Genomic DNA, 23,109 nt, shown 5'->3' on the forward strand with positions numbered 1-23,109 from the left:
GCTCTGACGTGACTCCGTTCACCCGTGGGCCCAGCGGCAACGCTCTGCTACTGTCAGCACCGAGCGGGGATGTGACGGCCGCCATGACCCACATACCACACCGGGGACGAGGCGTGTGCCGGGTGGGCGAGCCGCTGCGGTGGGTGTGGGGGGGGGGGGTGGTGCCGGGGTCTCGCCATCCTTCAAGCTCACGTGCGTGTCGCCTCAACCCCGCAGGCCGGCCCTGCAGGACGCAATCCCTCGGCTGGCCCCTCCGCCTCCCATTACCAGGAAGCGAACGCCTCGGGCCCTGAAGACCACGCAGGACATGCTGATCTCGTCGCAGCCCGTCCTGAGCAGTCTGGAGTACGGGACAGAGCCGCCCCCCGGGCAGCCCCAGGACCCCCTTCCCGCCGACCGGCCCGACGTCTCCATGGAAATGGCGGGTAGGGGCGAGGCTCTGCCCAACGGAGAGGTCTCCCTGTCGGTGCCTGACCTGATCCACCAGGACAGCCAGGACGAACCCAAACTGAAGATGACTGAGTGCAGACGGGCCTCCTCCCCCGGCCTCCTCGAGAGAAACGGCCTCAAGCTCAGCCTGAGCCCCGTGCGCCTGGCCGAGCCGCCGGACGACAGCGGCCCCCCTTCTCGGGCTCGGACCTCCAGCCTCGACAATGAGGGCCCGCACCCAGACCTGCTGTCCTTTGAGTAGGGTCCCTACTCCCTGCCAGGCTCCCCCTTCCCCTCTGCCACCTCCGTTCCTGGTGCCCCCTGGCCCTTGGCCCAGCTCCGCGTCCCCTTGGCCCCTTTGTGCAGAGATCAGCACTGATCCCCTCGCGTGGGGCGTGCGGGACCAGGCCCCTGAGTCGTCCTAGTTAAAGGCTCCGTCTGCCGGATGCTAAAGCGCCAGGCTGCCGCGTGGGGGGCCTGGGGCATCTCTGCTCCCGGGCAGCCGGGACTTCCCACTGGCCTGCAGGGCCAGCGGCCGGGATGAAGGATCGTGCAGGAATTCCCTGCACTCCCCCCCCGCCCCCCCATCCTCCCCCTCCGCGCCCTGGTTCGTTTCTTCCGCCTCTGGAGGGGGGCCTCTGGCCGAATGGGGAATGGATGGGTTTGGCTCCGATGGGCCCAGGCCTGGAACGCCACACACCTTACCCCTCCTGCACCCCTTTGGGTGCAGGCCAGAGGATGCACTTAACCAGGCCTGGGGCCTGGGCGCAGCCGTGTGGCCAGGGGTTCTCAGGGCGTTTTCCACCTGCCCAGTTGGGGAGCACGCCAGGCCCCCCGGGGCTGAGCGCTGAGGAGGTGCTGGGGAAGGTGATGTGACCGGCCACTCCCCGTGCACAGAGGGAAAGGCCGGGCCCCCTTGCCCTCTGTGAGGACAGGGCGCAGCAGGCCCCATCGGGGCAGATTAGCATCTTGCTTTGGGGGAGGGCCTGGGAACTCAGCCTCCAGAGAACCCAGAGCAGAAGTCACGGAGAAGTCAGGGTGAGGACAGAGCGGCTTTCCAGGGAGCACCCCGCACCCCGCAGCCGGAAGTGACACGGCTCTAGGCTCTGGGTGCCTGCGTGCAAGAGCCACGGTGATGAGGGAGACTGGGATGCAGGAGCCCGGCCAGCTGACCCTTCCGCCCTGCAGGGGCTGCTTGGTTCTGCCTGTTGCCTGGGTCTCCCTGCAGGGGCCTCCGCCTGCCTCCCCTTGTCCTGAGGCCACACAGTCCTCTGCGTCCCTGTCCCTGCCCCTGCCTTTGGGATCCCCGTGGGGCACTGACACACCCCCATGCGAAACATCCAAGCTAAGTCCTGTAGACCTGGGAGCCTGGTGGGGGGGGGGAGGGGGCCCTCCCCCCGCCCCCCTGCAGCGGCCACGGCCTTGCCACAGCCTTCCCACCCCACCTTCCGTTGCTCCGGACAGCGAGGCCTCACTGCGTGCTCACACGGAAGCCCGGTCTCCCCCACGAGGGGCTGCGTGTGCCGGGGCCCCCCCCGCGGGCCATGGTGCAGCGGGCAGTGACTGAAGGTCTAGACCCCGCCTTGACTCCAAGAACATCACGACCACGTGCTGCCGGACCCCGAGGCTCAGAAGTTCTCAGGACCAGCCTTTGGAAGCCTGTGAGTTTCCCCAGAATGGCTGGAGTTTTGCACAAGACACAGAGCGGAAACACGTGTGCAGGGAGCCTCTGACCGGAAGCTCGGTTTGAGGGAAACCTGCCAGCCCTTGTGCCCTGGGGCTCCTACCCTGGTGATGGGGGGTGGGGGGGGGCAGGTGATGGCAGCCGTGTGCGCAGAGAGGTTGCAGGCCCCGGGCTGGCTCAAGCCCCTTGCTCAGCACGCCACGGCCGGCCACTGCTGAGGTCCTGGCCCTCAGGTTCAGGGATAGCAGGGAGCCCTATCGGGTTGTCCCGGGCGTGGCCAGAATGACCGCGGAGCTCTCGAGGCTCCAGGCTGCAACCTCTCTATGATCTCTACCCTGGCCATCGTCCGGCCGAGGCAATGCCACCTGGGGTAGGGGGGCTTGAGCCTGAAACCCCACCCGAGATGCTGCAGACACCCCCCGGTGCTAGGGGCCAGGAGCCACCCCCAGACAGCAGCAGCGACCACTTCTAATCCTGCTGAGGGTCTTGGCGAAGACCGGTTCTCTGTTCAAAGCCCCACTTGGCTTCCCATGTCTGTCTCGACAGCCTGACCTTCCTGTGGTCACAGCGGGTCACCCAACCCCCCCTCACCTCCCCCCCACACACACACCCAGCTTCTCTGGGAGCTTGGCCCTTGGGTGGCCCAGTCTACACAAGGGCAGAAGAACAAGAGTGAAGGACTCACTTCTGTGTCTGCATAAGGAAGTTGGGGGCCCGGAGCCTTTTCTCTCCCCATTCCTCCCCCAGCCCCACTGTACCCCCATAGTCAGCACGTAGCTTTCCCCTGGCAAATCACAAGTGAGCTTCCAGAACCTGGCAGGTGGGTGGCACGTTCCCCGCACAGAGAGAAGCGTGTGTGTGTTCCGCGCGTGGACGGTCTGAAGACAGACACGCACAGCCTCCATCGACTTCAAGAACAAAGAGGTTGGCCCCACTCTGGGAGAGGAAGAAGATTGCAGATCTATTCTGAGTATTTTCTAGAGATTTTATATTTATATTTTTAGTAGTTTTCTGGTAGAAGGAAACTGCAGAAATAAAATGATCTGGTTTGGTTTTGCTGGTTTGGTTTGGTTTCTCTGGACTGATGGGAAGTGGTTGGTCTTCTGGAGGCTGACTTGTTGAGTGGAGAGCTTTGGCATTTAGGGTTATGAGCCTGCACTGGTGTGGGGGGAGGGGCGCTGCTGGCTGACCTCCCACCCAAGGCCCACGGGGACCCTCGTGTGCTCCCCTAACTGGCTAAGTCCCTCTTCCCACCTGACCTGTGGCTGTTTCAGGGGCTCCTGAAACAGCCTGTTTCAGGACACGCGCAGGCAAGCCCCCTCCTCGGGGAGGTCACGTGGACCCCGGATTGTCCTCTAGGCAAGGACTTGACCTGGGGTCTACGGCCCTCTTGCACTGGGGAGGGGACAGAGCTGTGTCTGCGCACACAGACCTTCTTCAGAGGGACCAGAGTCCCCATCAGCAAATGTCCGCAAACTTCCCGGAGCTGCGGACGGGGGCACTTGCCCACACTGGGGCGAGCTTGGCACTCGCTTGCTGAGAGAACACGGCTTGGAGAGGTGCAGCCTGCAGCCTTGCTCCCCCCCAGGCCGGTGTCGGGCCCAGGGACCCAGAGGACTCTCACAGCTGAGAGTCAGCCAGGCCTCTAACCACCTGAAAAGGGAGGAAGCGGAGAGTGGATGGAGGGGGGAGGAAAAGGCCTTCAGTCTGTACGCAGAAGCCAGACACATTTCTAAAGGGGCAAGGACGGGGCCTCCCTGCCCAGCTCTGTCCCTGGCGCCTGCGGCAAAGCCCGGCAGTTGGGTTCGACAGCACGTGGAGTCCCAGGCTCCGCATCAGAAATGTCTCGGGCAGGAGTCTCCAGCCTTTTCCACGCTGGATTCCACTCTTCCGTCTCTCGGGACGTGCAGAGAGACGGTGGGTGCTTTCAGGTTGCCCTCTCTGCACTGGGCACAGCGCCCTGTCCTTGGAAGGCAGGAGAAATGCAAAACCAATCCAACCCATTCCATGCCTGGCCGGGGGAGGGGGGGGGGGCAAAAAAAAAAAACAACGGAAACGCATTGAAAATACTTACAATAGCAACCTTTTCTTTAAGTGTAAGCTCCAATGACTATTCCTCAGGCAACTCTTCCCCTTGGGTGGCTCTGGGGTTGGCCTCAGCGGGCATTCAGGTGTGCGATGTGCTGCTGATACGCCCTTCTTTTCCACGGTTGTGCAGGGTAGTTATTTTTGGCAAAGATTAAATAGGAAAAACTGTTGCATAAAAAAACCCTTTTGAAACTTTTACGTGTAAAAACGGATGTGCACCTCTCACTCCGAAGGCAGTTCTCTAAGCTGAGCGGTGGGTGGTCTAGAGAGTGAGGTACAAGGATGCATTTGTTCAGACATAACCAAGTCCCCGCTTGAGTGGAGAGCTGTCTGGTGCACGGTGCTGATGTGGTGGAAAAGGGATGCCTGGTTTTCTCTCTCCGTTGGCAGTGGGTCACGGCATCATGGACCCGTCCCTCCTGTGATGCTAACAGGCTACATTAGCAGGGTATCAAAATACAACGGAAGCACCAAATGGGGGAAGTGGGGGCCAGGGGCCATTAACTTCACCTGGACCTGTTTTTCCTCCAAGCTTAATCTTACAATAATTGCTGAAGGCAACTCATAAATCAGAGGCCAGCAAGGAACCCACTTTGTTCCTGAAGCCTGTGCGTGTGCCTGTCGGGGAACCCAGGTTGGTTTTCAGAATTAATGGAATTACCTCATCAAGGACTGTGCCTCAGAGGCTGCTCCAAACTCCAAGAACCCCCTCTCGTTCAATTTGCTCCCGGGCTTTGGAATCCCTTTCGAGTCTGTGGATCCTGGGAGTGTTCTAGAACTCTCGGTGCTTTGACTCCCTGTCTCTACCACCACGGAGCATCCCAGCCTGGCCGGCCGAGGCTGCTGGTGACTCAGCGACGATTTATCTTTGAGCTCTGGGCCCTCAGCGTCCCCTGGGCTTCACTCAGCAAGCAGCATGTGGGATGCCCCCTGCAGAGCCCCCGCGGCAGCCTCCCTGTGAGTGGACACACAGAATTAAGTCCTCACAAAGAAATACGGCCTCGTAGATGAATCTCGCCCTCCCTGATGGTGACCTAAGTGCAGATGGCATTTCGTGGCTTTTCTCTCTCCCAAGGAAATCCACTCTGGAAACTTTAAGGGCAGTGAAAACATCTCCGCATATTTCACTCCCCCGGCCCACCCCCACCCCTGCTGCCGTTTGCACTGGGGGCCCCCCGTGAAAGCCCACGGTCCCCACCACTGACTTCCTGCTAATGAGAAAATTCCTTGGCACTGGTATCTAGGGCCCGTGCCTCCTCAGAGACAAATCCCCTTTGTGTCCAGCTTATCTCCAGCTGCTGCCATGATAAATGGTCCAGCTCAAGGGAGGCAGGGGAAAGCCTGTCCCACGAGACGAAGCCCCTGGCTGTAGACAGCACAGACAGGGAGGCGAGCTCCAGGAGACGTTTAAAGACCAACCCCAGGCTGTTTGCTCTGTCGTGGAAGGTGCCTAAGGAATCAGGCCATTAGGGTAGGAAACTGCCAGCATTTTCTCCTTGCAAGAGGCCAGAAAGGAGAACAAAACAAAAAGGGACCTCTCAGCAAATTGCAGCTTGTTTTTTTGGTGTTGGGTTTTTTGGGGGGTTTTTTCTGTTTTTTGTTTTTGTTTTATTTTGTTTTGTTTCACTAGTTAACCGCCTCGAAGCTCTCAGTTCCGTTTGCTACCTTCTTCCTCAAAGCACCACCTTACGCTTTTGGGGTTCCTATTATGTAACTCCTGTCTGGTGGGGAAGCCCACCTCATGGGCTAAGTCATGGCAACTTAGAAGATGTTCCCTGGGGCCGCCTGGGTGGCTCAGTCGGTTAAGCGTCCAACTTGGGCTCAGGTCATGGACTCTCAGTTCGCGGGTTCAAGCCCCGTGTCGGGCTCTGTGCTGACAGCTCGGAGCCTGGAGCCTGCTTCAGATTCTGTGTCTCCCTCTCTCTCTGCCCCTCCCCTGCTTGTGCTCTGTCTCTCTCAAAAAATTAAACATTGCAAAAAGAATGTTCCGTGTGGTTCCCTGGGAGGGCTAGGTTGGTCCAGGCCCCCCGTGAGGCCCGTGGAGGAGCAGCCTGGCCTTTAGGCATGGAGGAAGGTGAGCTCCATCATTCCTGTGACTGGCATGTGGCTTCAGCTGGTGTTTGAGCTCCCTCTTCCCCCTGAGCCCCCAGTGGACGGACCCAACTGCTCGATAGGAAAGCTCAGAAGGAGTCTGGACTACCCATCTTGTACTAGCTTCCCAGCATTCTCCGGGTTATCTGGCAAATTCTGTTTCTCTCAATCGTCCTTGCTCCGTTTTAAGTGCTGGGTCCTCTGTGTCAAGATCATCTTTGCAGCAGACCTGGTAAATTTTCTCTAGCCCCGGCCACTGTCTGCCACTTTCCAGGAGCTGGGTCTGCGGGACAGGGCGAGCGAGCCCGCAAGTGAGGAAAGCTGGAGGGTGAGGCCGCTGCTCGCGGCCCCCACCCCTGTCTCTCGCCAATACCTTGCTCATCACCTGCAGCGATGTGGGTACCGGCGGGCTCTCTAGATCACCCCCAGCCCCGCCCACCTGGCCAGCTTCCTCTCCGGCCACTGCCTCTGTGCGTCAAGCCCCAGTCCCCAACCCTCAGAATCGCTTCCACGGCTTTTGTGTCAGGGCCGTCTGTCTGCCTGGTCCCTCTGCCCGCCTTTCTCCTTCCTCTGACGTTGCTGGGCTGTCTTCTCACATTTTGGCTCAGGCATCCCTTCCTCCCGGAGTCCTTCCCAGCCGCCTCTGCCCGCCGTGCCATCCGTGCGGCCTTCATCCTGGCACTTGTCAGGTGACGTGGAACGGAGCCCCCGCCGGGTTTCCCGCAGGTCCCTGAGCCTGAGGGCGGGGGGCTCTAACCCCTCTAGCCCCTTGGTCCACAGCCCAGCCCCTGGCTCGTCTCAGGATCTTGCTAAAGACATGCTGCGAACTGAAGTCAGAGAACGTCTCATTTATTCCTGAAAATTTTAAATTTTTTAAAAATATTTTTCTAAAATATTTTCTAAAATATTTTCTAAAAAAATATTTCTAAGAGAGAGAGAGAGAGACAGCGTGAGCAGGGGAGGGTCAGAGAGAGAGGGAGTCACAGACTGAAACAGGCTCCAGGCTCTGAGCTGGCAGTCAGCACAGAGCCAGACGCGAGGCTCGAACCCACGAACCGCGAGATCATGACCTGAGCGAAAGTCGGACTAAGCCACCCAGGCGCCCCTATTCCTGAAAATTTTAATACATGCATCACCCACGCAGAATCAAGTGCTAAATAGTGTGAAACAGACTAGGCCAGGCTGCCCCTGGGGTGTGGGCAACACCAACACCACGACTTTCAGCCCCTTCCTCAGGATCCCCACCCCCACCCCCCGCAGCTTCTGCATCTGATCCCCGAATTCAGGGGACTGAGGGCGGCCACTCTCAAAGGGGAGAATGATTACTGGGCCAGGGCGTAGGCCATTGGTCTCCAGCCGCGGCCTCCATTCGTGCAGGCCCCTGGGTAGGTGCCACCTTGCCGCGGAGCAGAAGCCGCCGCGGCGTCCAGCCTGATGGAAGAAGGGTCACGCTTCAATGCCAGGCCCCCGCCCGGCTCCCCTGGTCGCTTCTCCCACCGCTGCATTCCATTCCAGGTCTCAGTGTTCCTGCTTTACCACTTCGGGCTTTGCTGTTGGTGCTTCATTATCACGTTCCTCAAGTTCCTGTGCGTTCCAGGAATTGTGCTACTCAGTTCACGTCCATCATCTCATTTGTGTTTCTCAAGAACCCTGTAAGGGGAGTCCAATAAAGCCCATTCCTCAGACACAGCTTCTTACTGCATTCGAAGAGAGTCACACACACGATCTCGTTAATCCTCACATCTTGTGGTGTAGTTATGGCAGCCCCATTCACAGATGGGTAAACTGAGGCTGGGGCAGCGACAGAGCCTGAGACTTGGAGCAGAAAATGGGCAGCGTGGGACCTGGTGGCCTGGGTCTGTAGAGCTGAGGACAGGCATCTTCCTCACCGCATGGCTCTTTTCTGTTTCCATCACACCAGCGTGATAAAAACTCTCAGGATGGGGTCATGGCCCAGAGATGTCTTTTTGAGTTGGACCTTCTCCAGGGGCGGATGCATTTTCATTAAACGCTGAGTATTCGGGTAGGATAGGAATCAGAGACCATTCACCAACCGCCTCATTTTATGGAAGAGGAAAGAACAAAGACTGTACTTTTTCAAAGTTCGCCGATGCTGGCGTGGTCTCTGATTCCCCCACAAGACCCTACGCGGGGAGAATGATCACCCCGTTTCCTAGGCGAGGCTGACCAGAGGCTAAGGGAGTTTCAGCCACCTGCCCAGAGTCACTGTGCCAGTGAGTGACAGAGCTGACCACACTGCCTCTTGAGAACACCCATTCACAAGGGTTTGGGTAGGAACCTGCTCTATGATTTGTAAGAAGTTCAGCCCCAGGCAGGAGTGACAACTGTATTTCTATTAAATTTCCAATTGCCCGTGGGGAAGCCTGGCTCACACACTAATCCTCTTATCGACACTGGAGATGAAACATCCAAAGAAGAAGGGAGTATTATCCCAAGGAATGTTTCATTATAGCTATGATGGTTCCTCGCGGTGCTTTTTTTTAAAAAAACACCCCCCACCCCAAAAACCAGTAGTTGTTTTCTTGGTGATTGTCTGCTCTCTTGTGGCTGACTTTAGGCATTGCAGCTTCTGGTAACAAATTTGCAAAAGGTGACTTTTCCTGGTACTGATAACTATGAGAAAAGCACAATATCCGTTTTAGAGAGGCTTGTCATGTTTCTCAGGTCATTTCCTAAGATCAACAAATAGTATGTAGGGAAAAAATAGAGGACACTTCTTAACAAGAATTCCAGTAGGAGAGAAGATGAAGGGAAGGTTATCTTTGGGAAAAGAACAGTTTCCAAAAGTATAGAAAAGTTAAGTGGGCAACTGTGTGGCTTGTCGGGGAGGCATCCGGCTTCGATCCAGGTCATGATCTTGAGGTTTGTGAGTTCGAGTCTTGCATTGGGCTCTGTGCTGACAGCGCAGAGCCTGGAGCCTGCTTTGGATTCTGTGTCTCCCCCTCTCTGCCCCTTCCCTGCCTGCTCGCTCTCTCTCTCCCTCTCAAAAATAAAACAAAACATTTTTTAAAAAGCCTTGAGAATAAAATGGCATATGGACTTTCAAACAGGAAAGGAAAAACTTATATTATATTCAGACACATTACTGTGAAATTTAAGATCATAAGGGCAGACTACCTTTAAAGTTTCCAGGGAAAAAAAGGATCAGCTAATAAAGAGAATCAGATTGACATTAGACATGTCAGTAAGAATCCTGGATACAAAATGATAAGGGGTTAAGATTTATGTGTTGTTGAAAGAAATCACCTTGAGCCTATATTGTATGCTCAGCTCAACTGTTGTTTAAATGAGCGTAAAAGAAAGATGTAGGTATATGAGAGCATAACAGGCTTACTATTCAATGACCATCTTTGCTAATACTCTTGGAGGAAATATTCTGGTAAGAAAAGTAATAAACTCAAGAGACCGCTATGCATTTGAAAACATATAGGACGTAAGAAGAGAAATTGGCTCTATAGTTTATTATTTAAATAATGAAGGTACCCAAAAGGAATAGATAATAATTCAAATTTTGGATAACGTCGGAAAGCAAGTGAGTGATGATGGTAACAGAAGTGAAATGAGAGTGTGCTTGATTATAACAATTGATCTGTCTTAAATATTGTAGAGAAAAGCAAATATACCCGTCTTAATAAGTTAAGGGAGACCACCAAAAAATGTCTTTTAAAAAAATAAGAGTCTTCAAGTTAACATACGTAAATGTGATCTATTCACTGGAAAGCAGAAAAGGAGGGGTGGGGAACAAAATGCATAGTAAATAGAAAGACTAGTAAGATTTCTATCTTAGTTCAGGCAGCTATAACAAAACACCGTAGGTTGGGCGGTTTAAACAATAAACATTTCATTAGAATCTATTTCTCACAGCCCCAGAGGATGGGAAGTCCAAGGCCAGGTGCCCCAGATTCGGTATCTGGTGAGAGCAGGGCGAAGAGCCACCTTCTTACGTGTGCTCACAAAGCCTATCTAGGTGCTCACAGGTGGAGAGAGTGTTCTGTTTTCTCTTCTCCTCAAGGCCCTGATCCCATCGTGAGAGGGGTTAGGGCCACCCTCATGGCTTCCTCTCAACCTAATTACCTCTCAAAGGCCCCACCTCTCCCTCACATTGGGGATTAGAGCTTCGACAGATCTGGGGGACAGGCGACACTTTCATCTCATAACAATGGCAGAAATCAATTCCAACAGAACAAATTGTAATAAATGTAAGTGAACTGACCTTGCCAAACAAAAGGAGACAATCTTGGGAAAAGATTAGATCCAGCAACATTTTGTCTACAGAAGACAGAGTTAACACAAAAGATATGAGACAACTTAAAAACAGAGGGATGGGAAATTATCTGCTAGAAAAGTATGAATGAAAAGAAAGCCAGGGCAGCAATTTTAATATGAAGCAAAATATAATTAAAGGCAAAAAAAAAAAAAGATGAAGAGAAGCACTTCATATGATAGAAATAGATTAAGATGATTATAAAATAAGTATAAAAAGATATACACCTAAAAATATGACATTAAAATAGTTCAAACATGTATATGAAGCTATGGGGGCCAATCTGTACACCAACTACTGTAATTCATTTCTATAAAAATATTTGGTTTGCATGATTTATAATCTTGACTACATGGGGGTGGGTCACAAGAATGAACTTTAAAAAGAAAAGGAAAAGCAATTCTCAAACAAATGAAATATTCACAGAATGCTCACCAAGGACGCATCAGAAGTCAAGTCAAACCATGTTATCAAACTATAATGCTTTACAGTTTGGAGTCGACACAAAAATAAAAGCTAAAAGATCTGTTTAAAGACAATGGCAACTACTAAATTGGTCTTGGAGTGAAGAGGACGTTTTAATAGAAATTAAAAATACTTTGACCTGAACGGCAATAAAAGGTACTCATGTTAAAATTTGTGGGATACTGCGAAAATAGTACCATGAACTAAAGTAATGACTTTATACATACTTATTATACAATGTGAAAATAAGCCAGCTAAACTAGAATATATGTATTCTAAACTAGGATTATATATATTCATAATTATATATAAATTCATAATTATATATATACATACATATATGTGCATAATCAATGGCCAGGTTGGGGTGCATGGGTGGCTCAGTTGGTTAAGCATCTGACTTCAGCTCAGGTTATGATCTCACGGTTCCTGGGTCCGAGCCCCACGTTGCACTCTGTGCTGACGGCTCAGAGCCTGAGGCTACTTTAGATTCTCTCTCTCTTTCTGCCCCTCCCTGGCTTGGACTCAGCATGGTCAATGCAGAGCTCCATGAGAAGCACCATCTCAAAAAACAGTGAGATCATGACCTGAGCCAAAATCAAGAGTTGGACGCTTAAGCAACTGAGCCACCCAGGCGCCCCTTTAATGCAAAAAATCTTAAATGAGGTATATTCACTTATCAAATCCAACAGATTATTGAAAATAATACAGCATGGTCAAGCGAAGAAGTGATTTTAAAGTAATTTACCTCTCATGGAATGAAGATAAAAGGAGTATGACGATTTCAGTAGGTGCAGAAACCAGTCACTTAACAAATTACAAAACGTTTCCAATGAAAACAACGAGCGTGGTGGTGAAGCGGAGAACATTTCTAAACATTCCATGCAATGCTGGGACCCACACAAGAATGCCCCCTTTTGTGATTACTGTTTAATGGGCACTAGCAGGGAAACACGGACAATAAGCGCACAAGTGTGGAAACAGAAGAAGTGTGGTATTATTTACAGCGGACAAAATCATTTACATAGAATTTACAATTCAATTTACAATAGGATCAATAGGTAAACCGGAAGATCCAAACAAGAGAGTAAACATTTCTCCACTGCCATAGACTGCTAGAGATGTGAGAAAACTATGTGACAGAATCGATAACAACTAAAAATAATTAGCAGTTAATCTAACAGAATATACAAAACTCTTATAGTGAAAATTTGTGATTCCATTAAAAGAATTAAAAAGACGGAGCACCTGGCTGGCTTGGTGAATTAAATGTCCAACTCTTGATCTCAGCTCAGATCATGATCCCAGGGTCGTGAGTTTAAGCCCCACATTGGGCTCTGCTGGGCATGAAGCCTACTTAAATTTTTTTAAAAAAGAAATGACCCGAGTAAACTGATGCAGCATGTTATACATGGGACAACAGTGCAAGAATGTCTGTGTTCCCTAATTACAAATTCATTGCAAATTCACTCAACATCCCATCAAGATGTTTTGAGCAACATAACATATTTATCCTTAAATGTATATGGAGGAACCAAGGTCCACAGATAACTCGGCTTGAAAACTAAGAGGGCACCTATCCTACCAGCCAATGAGATTGGAGGATCGGAACCATTGTGGATAAAGGCGGAACCATAAATCAGAGGGGAAATTAACGATTAAGCAGGTTGAAATGCTTAATCCATATGAAGAAATACAATGTTGGAAATGCCTCTTACCACATACAAAGGTTCACCCTGGATTCATCCTTGATTTGAGAAATATTTATTGAACACTAACGAGGTGTGAAGGGCTTTTCTAGATACTGGGAATGTGTCAGTGAAGAGCGCAAGGGTCCTTGCCATCCCTGAGACCTTAACTGCAGAGGGTGAAGGCATAAAAGCAAATAAGAGAAAATGTAGAATAATGTTTTTCATGATCTCCAAGAACTTGCTACAGAAGAATCAAAAAGCACCTGATGGGGTTGACTACATCATAATTAAACATGAGCTTATCTTGTGACCGTATAGAGAAACTCTCTCACACTTCCTTAGGGGGACTCGTTCAAGGTTGCTTTCGCAGAGCATTGAGCTGGAACGGCCCTAGACATCCACTATCTCTAGAGGAACGGATAAGCGGGTGGGAGCACACCACAGCATACCATGCACCATTTCAGAATGTGAATTACACTCTGGGGAGCCTGGGTGGCTCCATCAGTTGAATGTCCAACTCTCCATTTCAGCACAAGTCATGATCTCACGGTTCGTGAGTTCGAGCCCCGCATCAGGCTCTGAGATGATTCTCTCTCTCTCTCTTCCTCTGGCTCACGAGTGGCCCTCCCCTGCTCACGTGCACATACTCTCTCTCTCAAAATAAATAAATAATTACACTCAGCAATATAGACTAGAAGCAAACATGGTATTCAGTGAGAAAAGTAAGAGCATAATTGGAATGATACAATATTGTGTATGTAAATATAAAAGACGTATATTCACAACCAATGCTGTTCATTCTACAAGGGCGCATACGTATCCAGGGTAGATATCAATTGGTATTGAGCGGCTGCGTATGGGAAAAGATGTGAACATTGGAGTGAGGGACAAAGGATAACAATGAAATAAAACAGAAGAAAGGTCTTGCGTGGATTGATGGTAACAATGAGTTAAGAACTAAAGGATGTGATTAACTCCACCCTCCATATGTAAGTCCAAAAAAGAAAGAGAGGGAGAGAGATTCCCACTGGAATTAAGAGATGACCAGAGGATCCAATGATCCTTGGATTGGAAGGCACCTTAAGAATTCAGGCAGTCTAATTTCTTCTCGGGGCAGGATGCTTCTCTCTCATATCCTTGGAAAATATCACCCTCCACTTAAACTACAACATGGGCAGGCTCTTCGTATAAGATCATTCTAGTGAGTTCTGAGTTCTTTTTGCTATACGGCTAAAACTGCCCTCCTACAGATAGCCAGCACTGGTGTGAGTTCTGCTGGTAGGCATCGTACCCTCTTTCACAGAACAGCACCTCAAACACTTCATATACCTGCCATTGTTGTTTCCTGGGTCTTTCCCCTCTCCAGTCCCACCTACTGAATCTTGCAACTGCCCTTCACGTGACTCCTCAGGATCTTCTAAAAAGATCATGAACATGACATCAACATCAACTACTCAGTTGAGAAATGTGCTGAAATCCTGCGGGGGACCAAGCATCCTGTAAAGTGCTATGCATGGATGCTCAGAAAAAAGAAATCACTTCTGTGAGAATTACGACTGCAAGGTCTTGAACTAATTGTCTTGTTCCACTGGGTTCGGAAATGAATGAAGCTCAAATAAATCTCTGCTATCTGGAACGAGTGGCTACATTTTAGATATTGATTTATTCAGTCATTTGTTCAAGAAATAAATATATTTTCCTTGGCACCGAATGTATTTTCTGGACCAAAGATTGCTGTGGACTCTGGTGACTGACACATGCTTCTCTGGAGGTGGAATCAAAGACTGGGGACAGAACCCCAGAAGTGGGCTTGCTTCTGGCGCCCTCACCTCTCTGAATATGGTGGCTGTATTCCACTTCTTACCTACTTGGTAATAGCTCTGGATTTCTTGTGAGCCAAAAACTCAGAATGGCTCCCACTTTGGGACTGCAGCCACCATGTCTGTTCCTGTCTTCTGGAAATCTCGAGCTCCTCTCTTTAATACCTTTGGAAGGTAAGACCGGGACGGTAAAATGAATCACTACGGTTTGAAGATCGGTAAGACAATAGGCACAGAATTTGACACATTGCACGCGAATCAGGGTGTAACTAAAATGTTGAATCAAAGGACTTAGAACCGACTCAACAAACCCTTCAGGAATGTGCTTCTGGTCAGAAAGTTCTGTGAACGGGCACAGCTCTACGCACATGCATTTCCACCCTGGGGAATATGAGGGAGACCCAACCGTGCTTTGGAGGCACATAGAAGCTAACGGGAACAGGAACCACACGTAGGAGGGTATCTTTAAAATCCCCACAGATACCAGCGCAGGACAGAGCTACATCCATGCTGCTGACGTGATTCATGCATTCGGGAAATTGGGCAAAACCAGGGAGAAAAGGTACCCGTGGATGTGTTTGACAGGAATATCAAGATTAGGAAGAAAAAGAAGGGGAGCTAGAATGTGGGGGAGAAGGGCGTGGGGGAGGGGTCAGGGCCCCCATCACCACCAAGGACAGGCAGGTGCGGAGACCGTGTTGGCTGTTTGGGGGGTTGGGGACCCTGATCCCGTGCCAATCCCGCGTACATCTCCGTCACCCCAGGACTCCTCGACTCCACCGGATACAACTGGGTGCAGCTCAGAGGCAGGGGCATGCCTTTGTTCTACAGAAGAAGAAATGGAGACCCAGACTGGGGAAGAGGTTTATCCGAAGTCACGTAGCCACAGGACTGGAACTCAGGCTCCTTGCTCATGGCCACGCGGCCAAGCGCGTTCTCTTCTGTGTGAAGCCGTGCTTCCGATTGCCTGGCCTGAAGGAGGGTGTCACCCATGATGTAGTGATATCTTTAAGAAGTCAGGGAGAACTGGTTCAGGCTGTCCTGTTCCAAGAAAGAAGAGGGCTCAAGGGGAAAGGGGCTTCAAAGCTGCTCCTGCTGGGTGCGTGGGAGGTAGGGATGTGGGGAGCGATTTCTCTGAGGCTGGTGGACAGGACATCTTCAGTCCCCCAGACCAGGAGAGTCTGAATAGTTCGCTTAGAGCTCAGCATCCCAGACCCACATCTGCAGGAGAAACAGGGGCGCCAGTGGGAGCTGTCGCCTCATGTCTTCCCAAAGTGCTTTGGTCAGTCTCTTTATCTTCAAGGCAAGACCTCGACATAGTCGCTGTTACTGTTCTCTGGGGGGAAGGAAACAGAAGACCAGCCGTGAGGCTCAGCGCCCAGGAGTCACGCCGACCAACCTCACTCCAGGCACAGGACGCCCTCGACTGATGCATCAAAGCGACATCTTCAAGGGCTGGGGTGCCCCGGGGAGCTCTCCTGGCAAAATGGGGGCGGCGCTCTTTATAAGGTTGGGCATCCGAGGTTCCAGCCCCGGACGCCCCCACTCGCCGGCAGAAAGCCTGTGGGTCCCTCAGACTGAGAGCATCTGAAGCTTATTCTAAGGAGGCCAAGGGGAGGGAGGAAGACGATGAGCTGAGGAGAGGATTGTCTCCCCTTTGGGGAAAGCTGAAGACTTGGGGCTCACCCACCAGGGCTCATCAAGCATGGGCAGCTGGGGAGGGGAGACTCCCGCCCAGTTCTTAGGGGAGGTCATTAAAGGACGCTCCCCTGGCATTTGTGATTATTTTATCATTGTTGGACTGATACTAGCACTGCCCCAAACACCCTCAACACACGTACATTCCGGGCTTTCTACCTCTGCCCCGGCTTTGTGCTTTTGTTCGGTAAGTTTTGGTGGAACATGGCCATGGGACTATACCCATAGTCAGCCCTATAGGAAGTGACTTTGTGTGTGCAAAGGTGAACAGTCCCCTGCAGGGGGCAGGGGACAGAGAAACAACGGCGGAGGAGGGGGTTTATTATTATTTTTTTACTTTATTTTTTATTACTTTTTAAAAGTTCATTCACTTATTTGGGGGGTGGGAGACGGACAGAGAGAAGAGGGAGGCAGAGAATCCCAAGTGGGTTCCGCACCATCAGTGCAGAGCCAGACGTGGGGCTCGATCCCACGACCGTGAGATCACGACCGGAGCTGAAACCAAGAATCAGACACTTAAGGGACTGAGCCATCCAGGTGCCCCAGGGGGATTTATTTTAATCATTAAAAACCCAAGCTCTTGGGCTCCCGGGTGGAAGAGCCAGTTAAGCGTCTGACTCTTGATTTCGGCTCAGGTCATGATCTCACGGTTCTGGGTTTGACCCCCACTCTCCCTCTCTCTCTGCCCCTCCCCTGCTTGCTCCATCTCTCTCTCAAAATAAATAAACTTTATTAAAATAAATAAATAAAAATAACCCATGCTCGGTTTCGTAGGGAGGGGAGAAGCTCGCCCTGGCACCCCAGAGGGTGACTTGGCTGCAGACCGAGTAGAATGTGGGGTGATCTCAGGCCCCCTGCGGCTCCCGAGGTAGCATGCCTCCTTCCAACGCCCGCAACCTGGCCACTCATCACTGAAATCCCGCTGCTTGGGAACGTAGCCACACCACCACTGTGAGAAAACGGGTGAGCTGAAAATGTCTCAGGGAGTCTGAGCTAAATTCAAACCACGCTGACCCTACCCTCACTAGAGAGATTATTTTCTGAGAGCAAGTTCAAGGGGGATAAGAGAGTCGTTGCAGCTGCTCATGGTAAAGATTTGAGAGGCCTCAGCGTGGATTCTCTGCACTTAGATTTCCACCGTGGCTCAATCCCTTTAGGGAAGTACCTGAAATCACTTGTCCCCTAACACTATGTAAGTGAATACTTGGCAAATATTGAGCAGGATGCAACAGTACAAGGCTTGGAGAGGGCCTCGAAGTAATTTTCTCATTTGAAAATGTTGCCTGCTTATCCACCTATTCCCCAAATGGTAGTTGGGACAAGGTCATGGGTAGAGTTTAAAGTCAGCTCTCCCAGAGTGCCCAGGGGATGCGAGGGTGTGGGGGCGCTCTCGCTCTCCTGACTCCCGAGGGGGAGTGCTCCATGCACTGGACACTTTCCAGAGCTCGAAGACACCGCTGCCCAGCAAATGGAAATTGCTCTAAGTGGGTGAAAGCTTTTAGGACACAACAGAAAGGGGTGTGTATCTGTAGAAATTCCACAAAGTCAGCCAGTGGAAGATATGGGACTAAGGTTCTTCTTGGAGCCCCCCCCCCATAAGAACTTTTACTGTAAATACCATCCAACTTTATCTGTGATCTTCTCCATCGCTGGCGGGAGCCGGTTTTCTTTATTGGCCGTACAAGGTGAACCACCAGCCCTTGATTTGGTTTCTCAAAAGCAGAGATCAATTCCTTTAGGTTTGGAAAGATCTGTTTGGGAGCACCTTCCACGGTCTGCCAAGATACAAGGAGATAGCTCGTCACCTTCGATTGCAAGTGCAATGTGACACTTCTCAGAGGAGTGGTTGTCAGGGCTACCTCTGAGCTGGCAAACTGAAAACAAGTGGCTGGCAGTTCAGGCTTAAGAGCTCACCCCGATGGGGAGCCTGGGGGGCTCAGCCGGGTAAGCGTCTGACTCTTGCTTTCGGGTCAGGTCACGATCTCACGGTTGGTGAGTTCGAGCCCTGAATCAGGCTCCGCACCTGCTTGGGATTCCCTTCCTCTCTCTGCCTCTCTCCTGTGCGTCCTCTTTCTCTCTCTCTCTCTCTCTCTCAAAATAAATTACAAAACATTAAAAAAATTGCACCAATGGAAATACACAGAAACCTTTGGTTTTAAGACCAGCCTCTGACTTGAGCTACTGTGAGGAAGAAGGATTGATGATCAAGGGGTCCCACGCTGGTCTGCAGAGCTGAGTGAGCCCCCATCCTCAGCAAGTTTATCTGGGGCACTTGTAGATATTTCGCCGAGGGTACCCCTCTGGAAGCTGATGTCAGACACTGTGCCTTGTATGTGTGGGGTGTTTTTAATTTTAATTTTAATTTTTTAAAACTTAAATCCAAGTTAGTTAACATATAGTGTAATAATGATTTCAGGAATAGAATTTAGCAATTCATCACTTACATATAACACCCAGTGCTCATCCCAACAAGTGCCCTCAATTTAAAAAAAAAAAATTCTTTTTGCATTTATTTAATTTTGAGAGACAGAGCACAGTGGGGGAGGGGCAGAGAGAGAAGGAGACACAGAATCTGAAGCAGGCTCCAGGCTCCGAGCTGTCAGCACAGAGCCCGACACGGGGCTCAAACTCACAAACCATGAGATTATGACCTGAGCCAAAGTCAGACGCTTAACTGACTGAGCCACCCAGGCGCCCTAACAAGTGCCCTCCTTAAAGCCCATCGCCCATTTAACCCATCCCACCACCCTAAGCCCCTCCAGCAACCTTCAGTTTGTTCTCTGTATTTAAGAGTCTTTTACGGTTTGTCTCGCTCTCTGTTTTTATCTTATTTTTCCTTCCCTTGCCCCGTGTTCACGGCTTTCTTGATGATCACGCTGGTTCTCAGATGGCCCCATGTCAGACTACAGACAGGTGCGGTGACCAGAAGTTTCTCTGACGTGCAGTGTGGTTAACCTTCATCAGAGATGCTGGCAGGCATTGAAGCAGCCCGGGGGGGAAGTTGCATATAAGGTCATCACTTCAACCCAAGCCACCATCCACTCCCCACGGGCCTCCTCAGTGAAATGGCTCCCGTATCTGAGTTATAACTGACTTCCATGCCTCTCTGCTTTGTCCGGACAAGAAACAAAATACTGTATTAAGGAATTAGCACAATCTCCCAAAGCAGGCACAACAAAGGAAAAAAGTTTTACTGTAAGTTGCTTTTGAACTTATATTTTGAAATATATTTTGAAATTTTGAAATAATTTCAGACTTGAAGAAAAGTTGCAAAAATATTTTTAAAATTTGTATGTATATCTCCTTCACCCAATCCTCAAATGTTAACATTTTATTGTATATGTTTGCTTTTCATTTTCTCTTTCTAAATATATACATATATGTGCATATATAGTGATACATATATACATATGTTTTTAATTTTGAGATTAAGTGCAAACAAGATAGCTCTTTACCCCTAAATACTTCAATGTTTCCAAAACAGCGAGGACATTACGTGTCCACTCTACAATCATTAAAATGAGGAAATTAATCTTGATGTCATGCTGTTTACTAATCTACAGACCTTGTTCAAATTTTGTCAATTGCCTCAATAATGTCCTTTGTAGGGAAATGAAAAATTATATGTATATGCACACACACATCACACACACATACATTGTATACACACATATATCACACACATACATTACACACATCACACACACATACATCACACACATATCACACACATACATTACACACATCACACACACATACATCATACACACATATCACACACACATGCATTACACACATCACACACACACATACACACATATATATATGGATATGGATATATATGTGTGTGTGATGTGTGTGGGAATCATTGTATGTTCTAATTTCTTTTAGATATTCACAGCGAGCATTAGCATTTTGAAGATTCTGAGATATTTTGCAGTAAAAGATCTGCTTAATCATGTCTGCAAGTGTTTCAAAAAATTATTTCAGGATTCTGTCAGTGAAGATTCAGTTATGTTTATTATCCTCGACTTCCTAAGCCAGAGAAATCATTTTAAAAGAAAAAGGTTTTCTGCTTAGTGCTCAGTAAACCAGAAAAATTAAAGAAACCCCTAAGATGCTAGTTCATGGATGCGCCCCTTGTTTCCTTCAGCCGGGGAGCTCATGTGGCTGCCTGTACATTCAGACCTCTCCCCGCCTTCCCACTCCATCCCGCCCTGGCCATTGCATCTTTTTCTAACTGGACAGTGGCCTCACGTGGAGGCCAGGCTGGTTCATTTGACTCCAGAGTCATGCGCCTCTACGGGTCTGAACAACAGCCTTGATTATTGAAAAATTCTCCCTATTTCCCCCAGAGAAAGACAAGGTTCACTATTGATTTGCCTCTGACGCTGCATGTTGCTTCCCTTTCTAAAATGCCTCCACGTGGCCACATCTCAGGTTCAAGAGATGCTCTGATTCTTCTCCCCCCGACCTTTTGTTACTGATTTTATGGCAGTTCTGGTACGTTCTTACCTGTATGTTGTAAAACCCATGTCTCTCTTTGAAGATTCGGTATGTGTAGACAAAATTTTTAAACCTGTGGAAAGATAACTGTGTGAATCATAATATTCTGTTTTTTCTAATTTATGTATTTATTTTGAGACAGAGAGTGCGTGTACATGTGTGTGTGTGTGTGTGTGTGTGTGTATGTATGGGAGGGGCAGAGAGAGAGGGAGAGAGAATCCCAAGCAGGTTCTGAATCATGGCCTGAGTGGAAATCAAGACTCAGACGTCCAACCAACTGAACCACCAGGCAGCCCATCATAATGTCCTTACGTGCAAATCCAGGTAGCGTCTACCTGTCTACTATGTGCACGGTGGCTTTGGCAATCTTAGTCCTAGAAAGAAACTGATCATTTTCAGGCAATCTCATCTGTGGGAATTTGAAAGAGACAAAGGCTTGGAAATGGGGACCCCTATTCTGAAGGTGGAAGTCAGGGCTTGAAGCCAAGAGGATAAGGAGAGAGAATTTACTATTTCCATGGTCTTCGTACTTCTCTCTAGTTTTTTCACTTAGCTCTAAGTCGATACAACATACAAACTGCCATTGGGCAGTTCCTGTACTGCTCACCAAACGATGTGTCATTGACCTCGATAGAGATCGTTAGTGTCAATTAAAGCAAAGAACGGTGAGAGTGCGGAAGTGGTGCCACGGGCTAAGTAATCTTCCCAGAATCTAGATAACAGACCCAATCTGACAATTTCCAAAGCAAGACATAGCATCCATGCATTGCCATATTTCTCCAAGATGCCATTGATGTAACGTGTTAATTTAACAATAGCTTTCCGGGAAAAAAATGCATACGTTAAATGTTTCTATCAACCTTCAACATGTTCTGATTCCAGAGACATATTAAAATGTAAAAAAAAAAAGGGGGGGTGGGGCACCTAGGTGGCTCAGTTGGTTGAGTGTCTGACTTCATCTCAGGTCATGATCTCAGAGTTTGAGCCCCACATCCGGCTCACTGCTAGACAGCACAGAGCTCGCTTTGGATCCTCTGTCCCCCTCATTCTCTCTCTCTGTTCCTCCCCTGCTCACACTCTCCCTCTCTCTCAAAAATGAATAAACATTTATTTAAAAAAGTAAAAAGAGAGAGATTATAGATACTGACATGAGGTTTAAATTATCTGATGATCCTCCACCACCACCACCACTTCACACCTATGCCAAGGAATCATTGGACTGAACTAAGAATTTAAAAAGCTGCACAGAGCTTTAAGGTACAGAAGACCTTATTACTGATTGTCTGAAGGCTTTGGCAATGGACTTCAAATCCCAATCCTTTTTGTGGGGTTTCCTGAGGCCAGAATAGGCCAGTGGGTGTCCCCAACGCACATGTGTGTGCAAGCAACACACATTTCACAAGACCCCTTGTCCACATGTGATAAAGTGTCCCACATCTGGGAAGAAGTCTCAAAAATTTCTTTTCACAGACATGTCATTCAGATCAGGATCCAGACGAGGTCCACACATTGCATTTGATTGATCACATAGTTCTTTGAGACGCAACTATCACACATTAAATTCTTAAATGACTTCTTTTTTATTACGCTGTTGTATTATCAGCTAAGACAATCTCCACCAGAGGAGTGTGAAAGACTCAAACAAACAGAGCTTCTACGTTAACTGGCCCGAAAGCCGTAGACTTCAAGTTATAAAGACAGACACTGCTCAAATCCAATCTTTTCCTTTGCAAAGCGTTTTTAAATTTTTTTTTTTTTTTTTTACCATTTACTTATGTTTGAGAGAGAGAGAGACAGAGCATGAGCAGGGCAGGGTCAGAGAGAGAGGGAGACACAGAATCCAAAGCAGCCTCCAGCCTTCGTGATGACAGCTTAGCACAGACGCAGGGCTCTAACCCATGAACCGTGAGATCATAACCTGAGCTGAAGTCAGGCACTTAACCGACTGAGCCCCCCCAGGCACCCCTTTGCAGTGCATTTTATATGCAATAACAAGCCATGTTGCCACAGTGCTTTACAAAGAAATTGATTTATTGAACTTGCGATACCTATATGCATTGATTTTGGAATGTTTCGAGGAAAATATTTTATAAGAGATTGCAGAGCATCTACTTTATATGACTATAGTGTCATTGGGTAAGTGTAAAAACTCATTTTTAAGGGGCGCCTGGGTGGCTTAGTCGGTTAGGTGTCCGACTTTCGCTTAGGTCATGATCTCGCGGTTCGTGGGTTCGAGCCCCGCGTCGGGCTCTGTGCTGACTGCCAGCTCAGAGCCTGGAGCCTGTTTCAGTCCGTGACTCCCTCTCTCTCTGACCCTCCCCTGCTCACGCTGTCTCTCTCTCTCTCTTCTAG

At 49.5% G+C, this 23,109-nt stretch overlaps 2 protein-coding genes across 7 annotated transcripts in view; one reads left to right on the forward strand and one right to left on the reverse strand.

Moving 5' to 3' along the window:
* The window catches only part of CUNH1orf226 (chromosome unknown C1orf226 homolog), a 308,187-nt gene extending 305,021 nt beyond the window's left edge, over window positions 1-3,166 (forward strand). For all 5 annotated transcript variants that reach the window (XM_039245966.1, XM_039245967.1, XM_039245968.1 and 2 more), the window contains one exon: window positions 217-3,166. In XM_039245966.1, coding sequence (XP_039101897.1) covers window positions 217-691 — 475 coding nt within the window. In that variant the 3' untranslated portion in view covers window positions 692-3,166. The remainder of the gene's footprint in view (window positions 1-216) is intronic.
* Window positions 3,167-13,350: 10,184 nt separating this feature from the next.
* SH2D1B (SH2 domain containing 1B) overlaps window positions 13,351-23,109 on the reverse strand; it is a 30,036-nt gene continuing 20,277 nt past the window's right edge. Inside the window, exons 2-5 of one of the 2 annotated variants that reach the window (XR_005530825.1) lie at window positions 20,767-20,830; window positions 17,870-18,026; window positions 15,302-15,889; window positions 13,351-14,718 (exon numbers count right to left, since the gene is read on the reverse strand). Coding sequence is in view for 1 of the 2 variants with exons in the window: in XM_039245993.1 (XP_039101924.1) it covers window positions 15,852-15,889; window positions 17,870-18,026; window positions 20,767-20,830 (259 nt within the window). In the remaining variant the exon portion in view is untranslated. Of the gene's footprint in view, window positions 15,890-17,869; window positions 18,027-20,766; window positions 20,831-23,109 lie in introns of both variants that reach the window. The other variant, XM_039245993.1, reaches the window with a different exon arrangement.

This window comes from Hyaena hyaena, unplaced genomic scaffold (genome assembly GCF_003009895.1).
Source record: "Hyaena hyaena isolate Hyena2069 unplaced genomic scaffold, ASM300989v1 scaffold_275, whole genome shotgun sequence".
Taxonomy (NCBI): domain Eukaryota; kingdom Metazoa; phylum Chordata; class Mammalia; order Carnivora; family Hyaenidae; genus Hyaena; species Hyaena hyaena.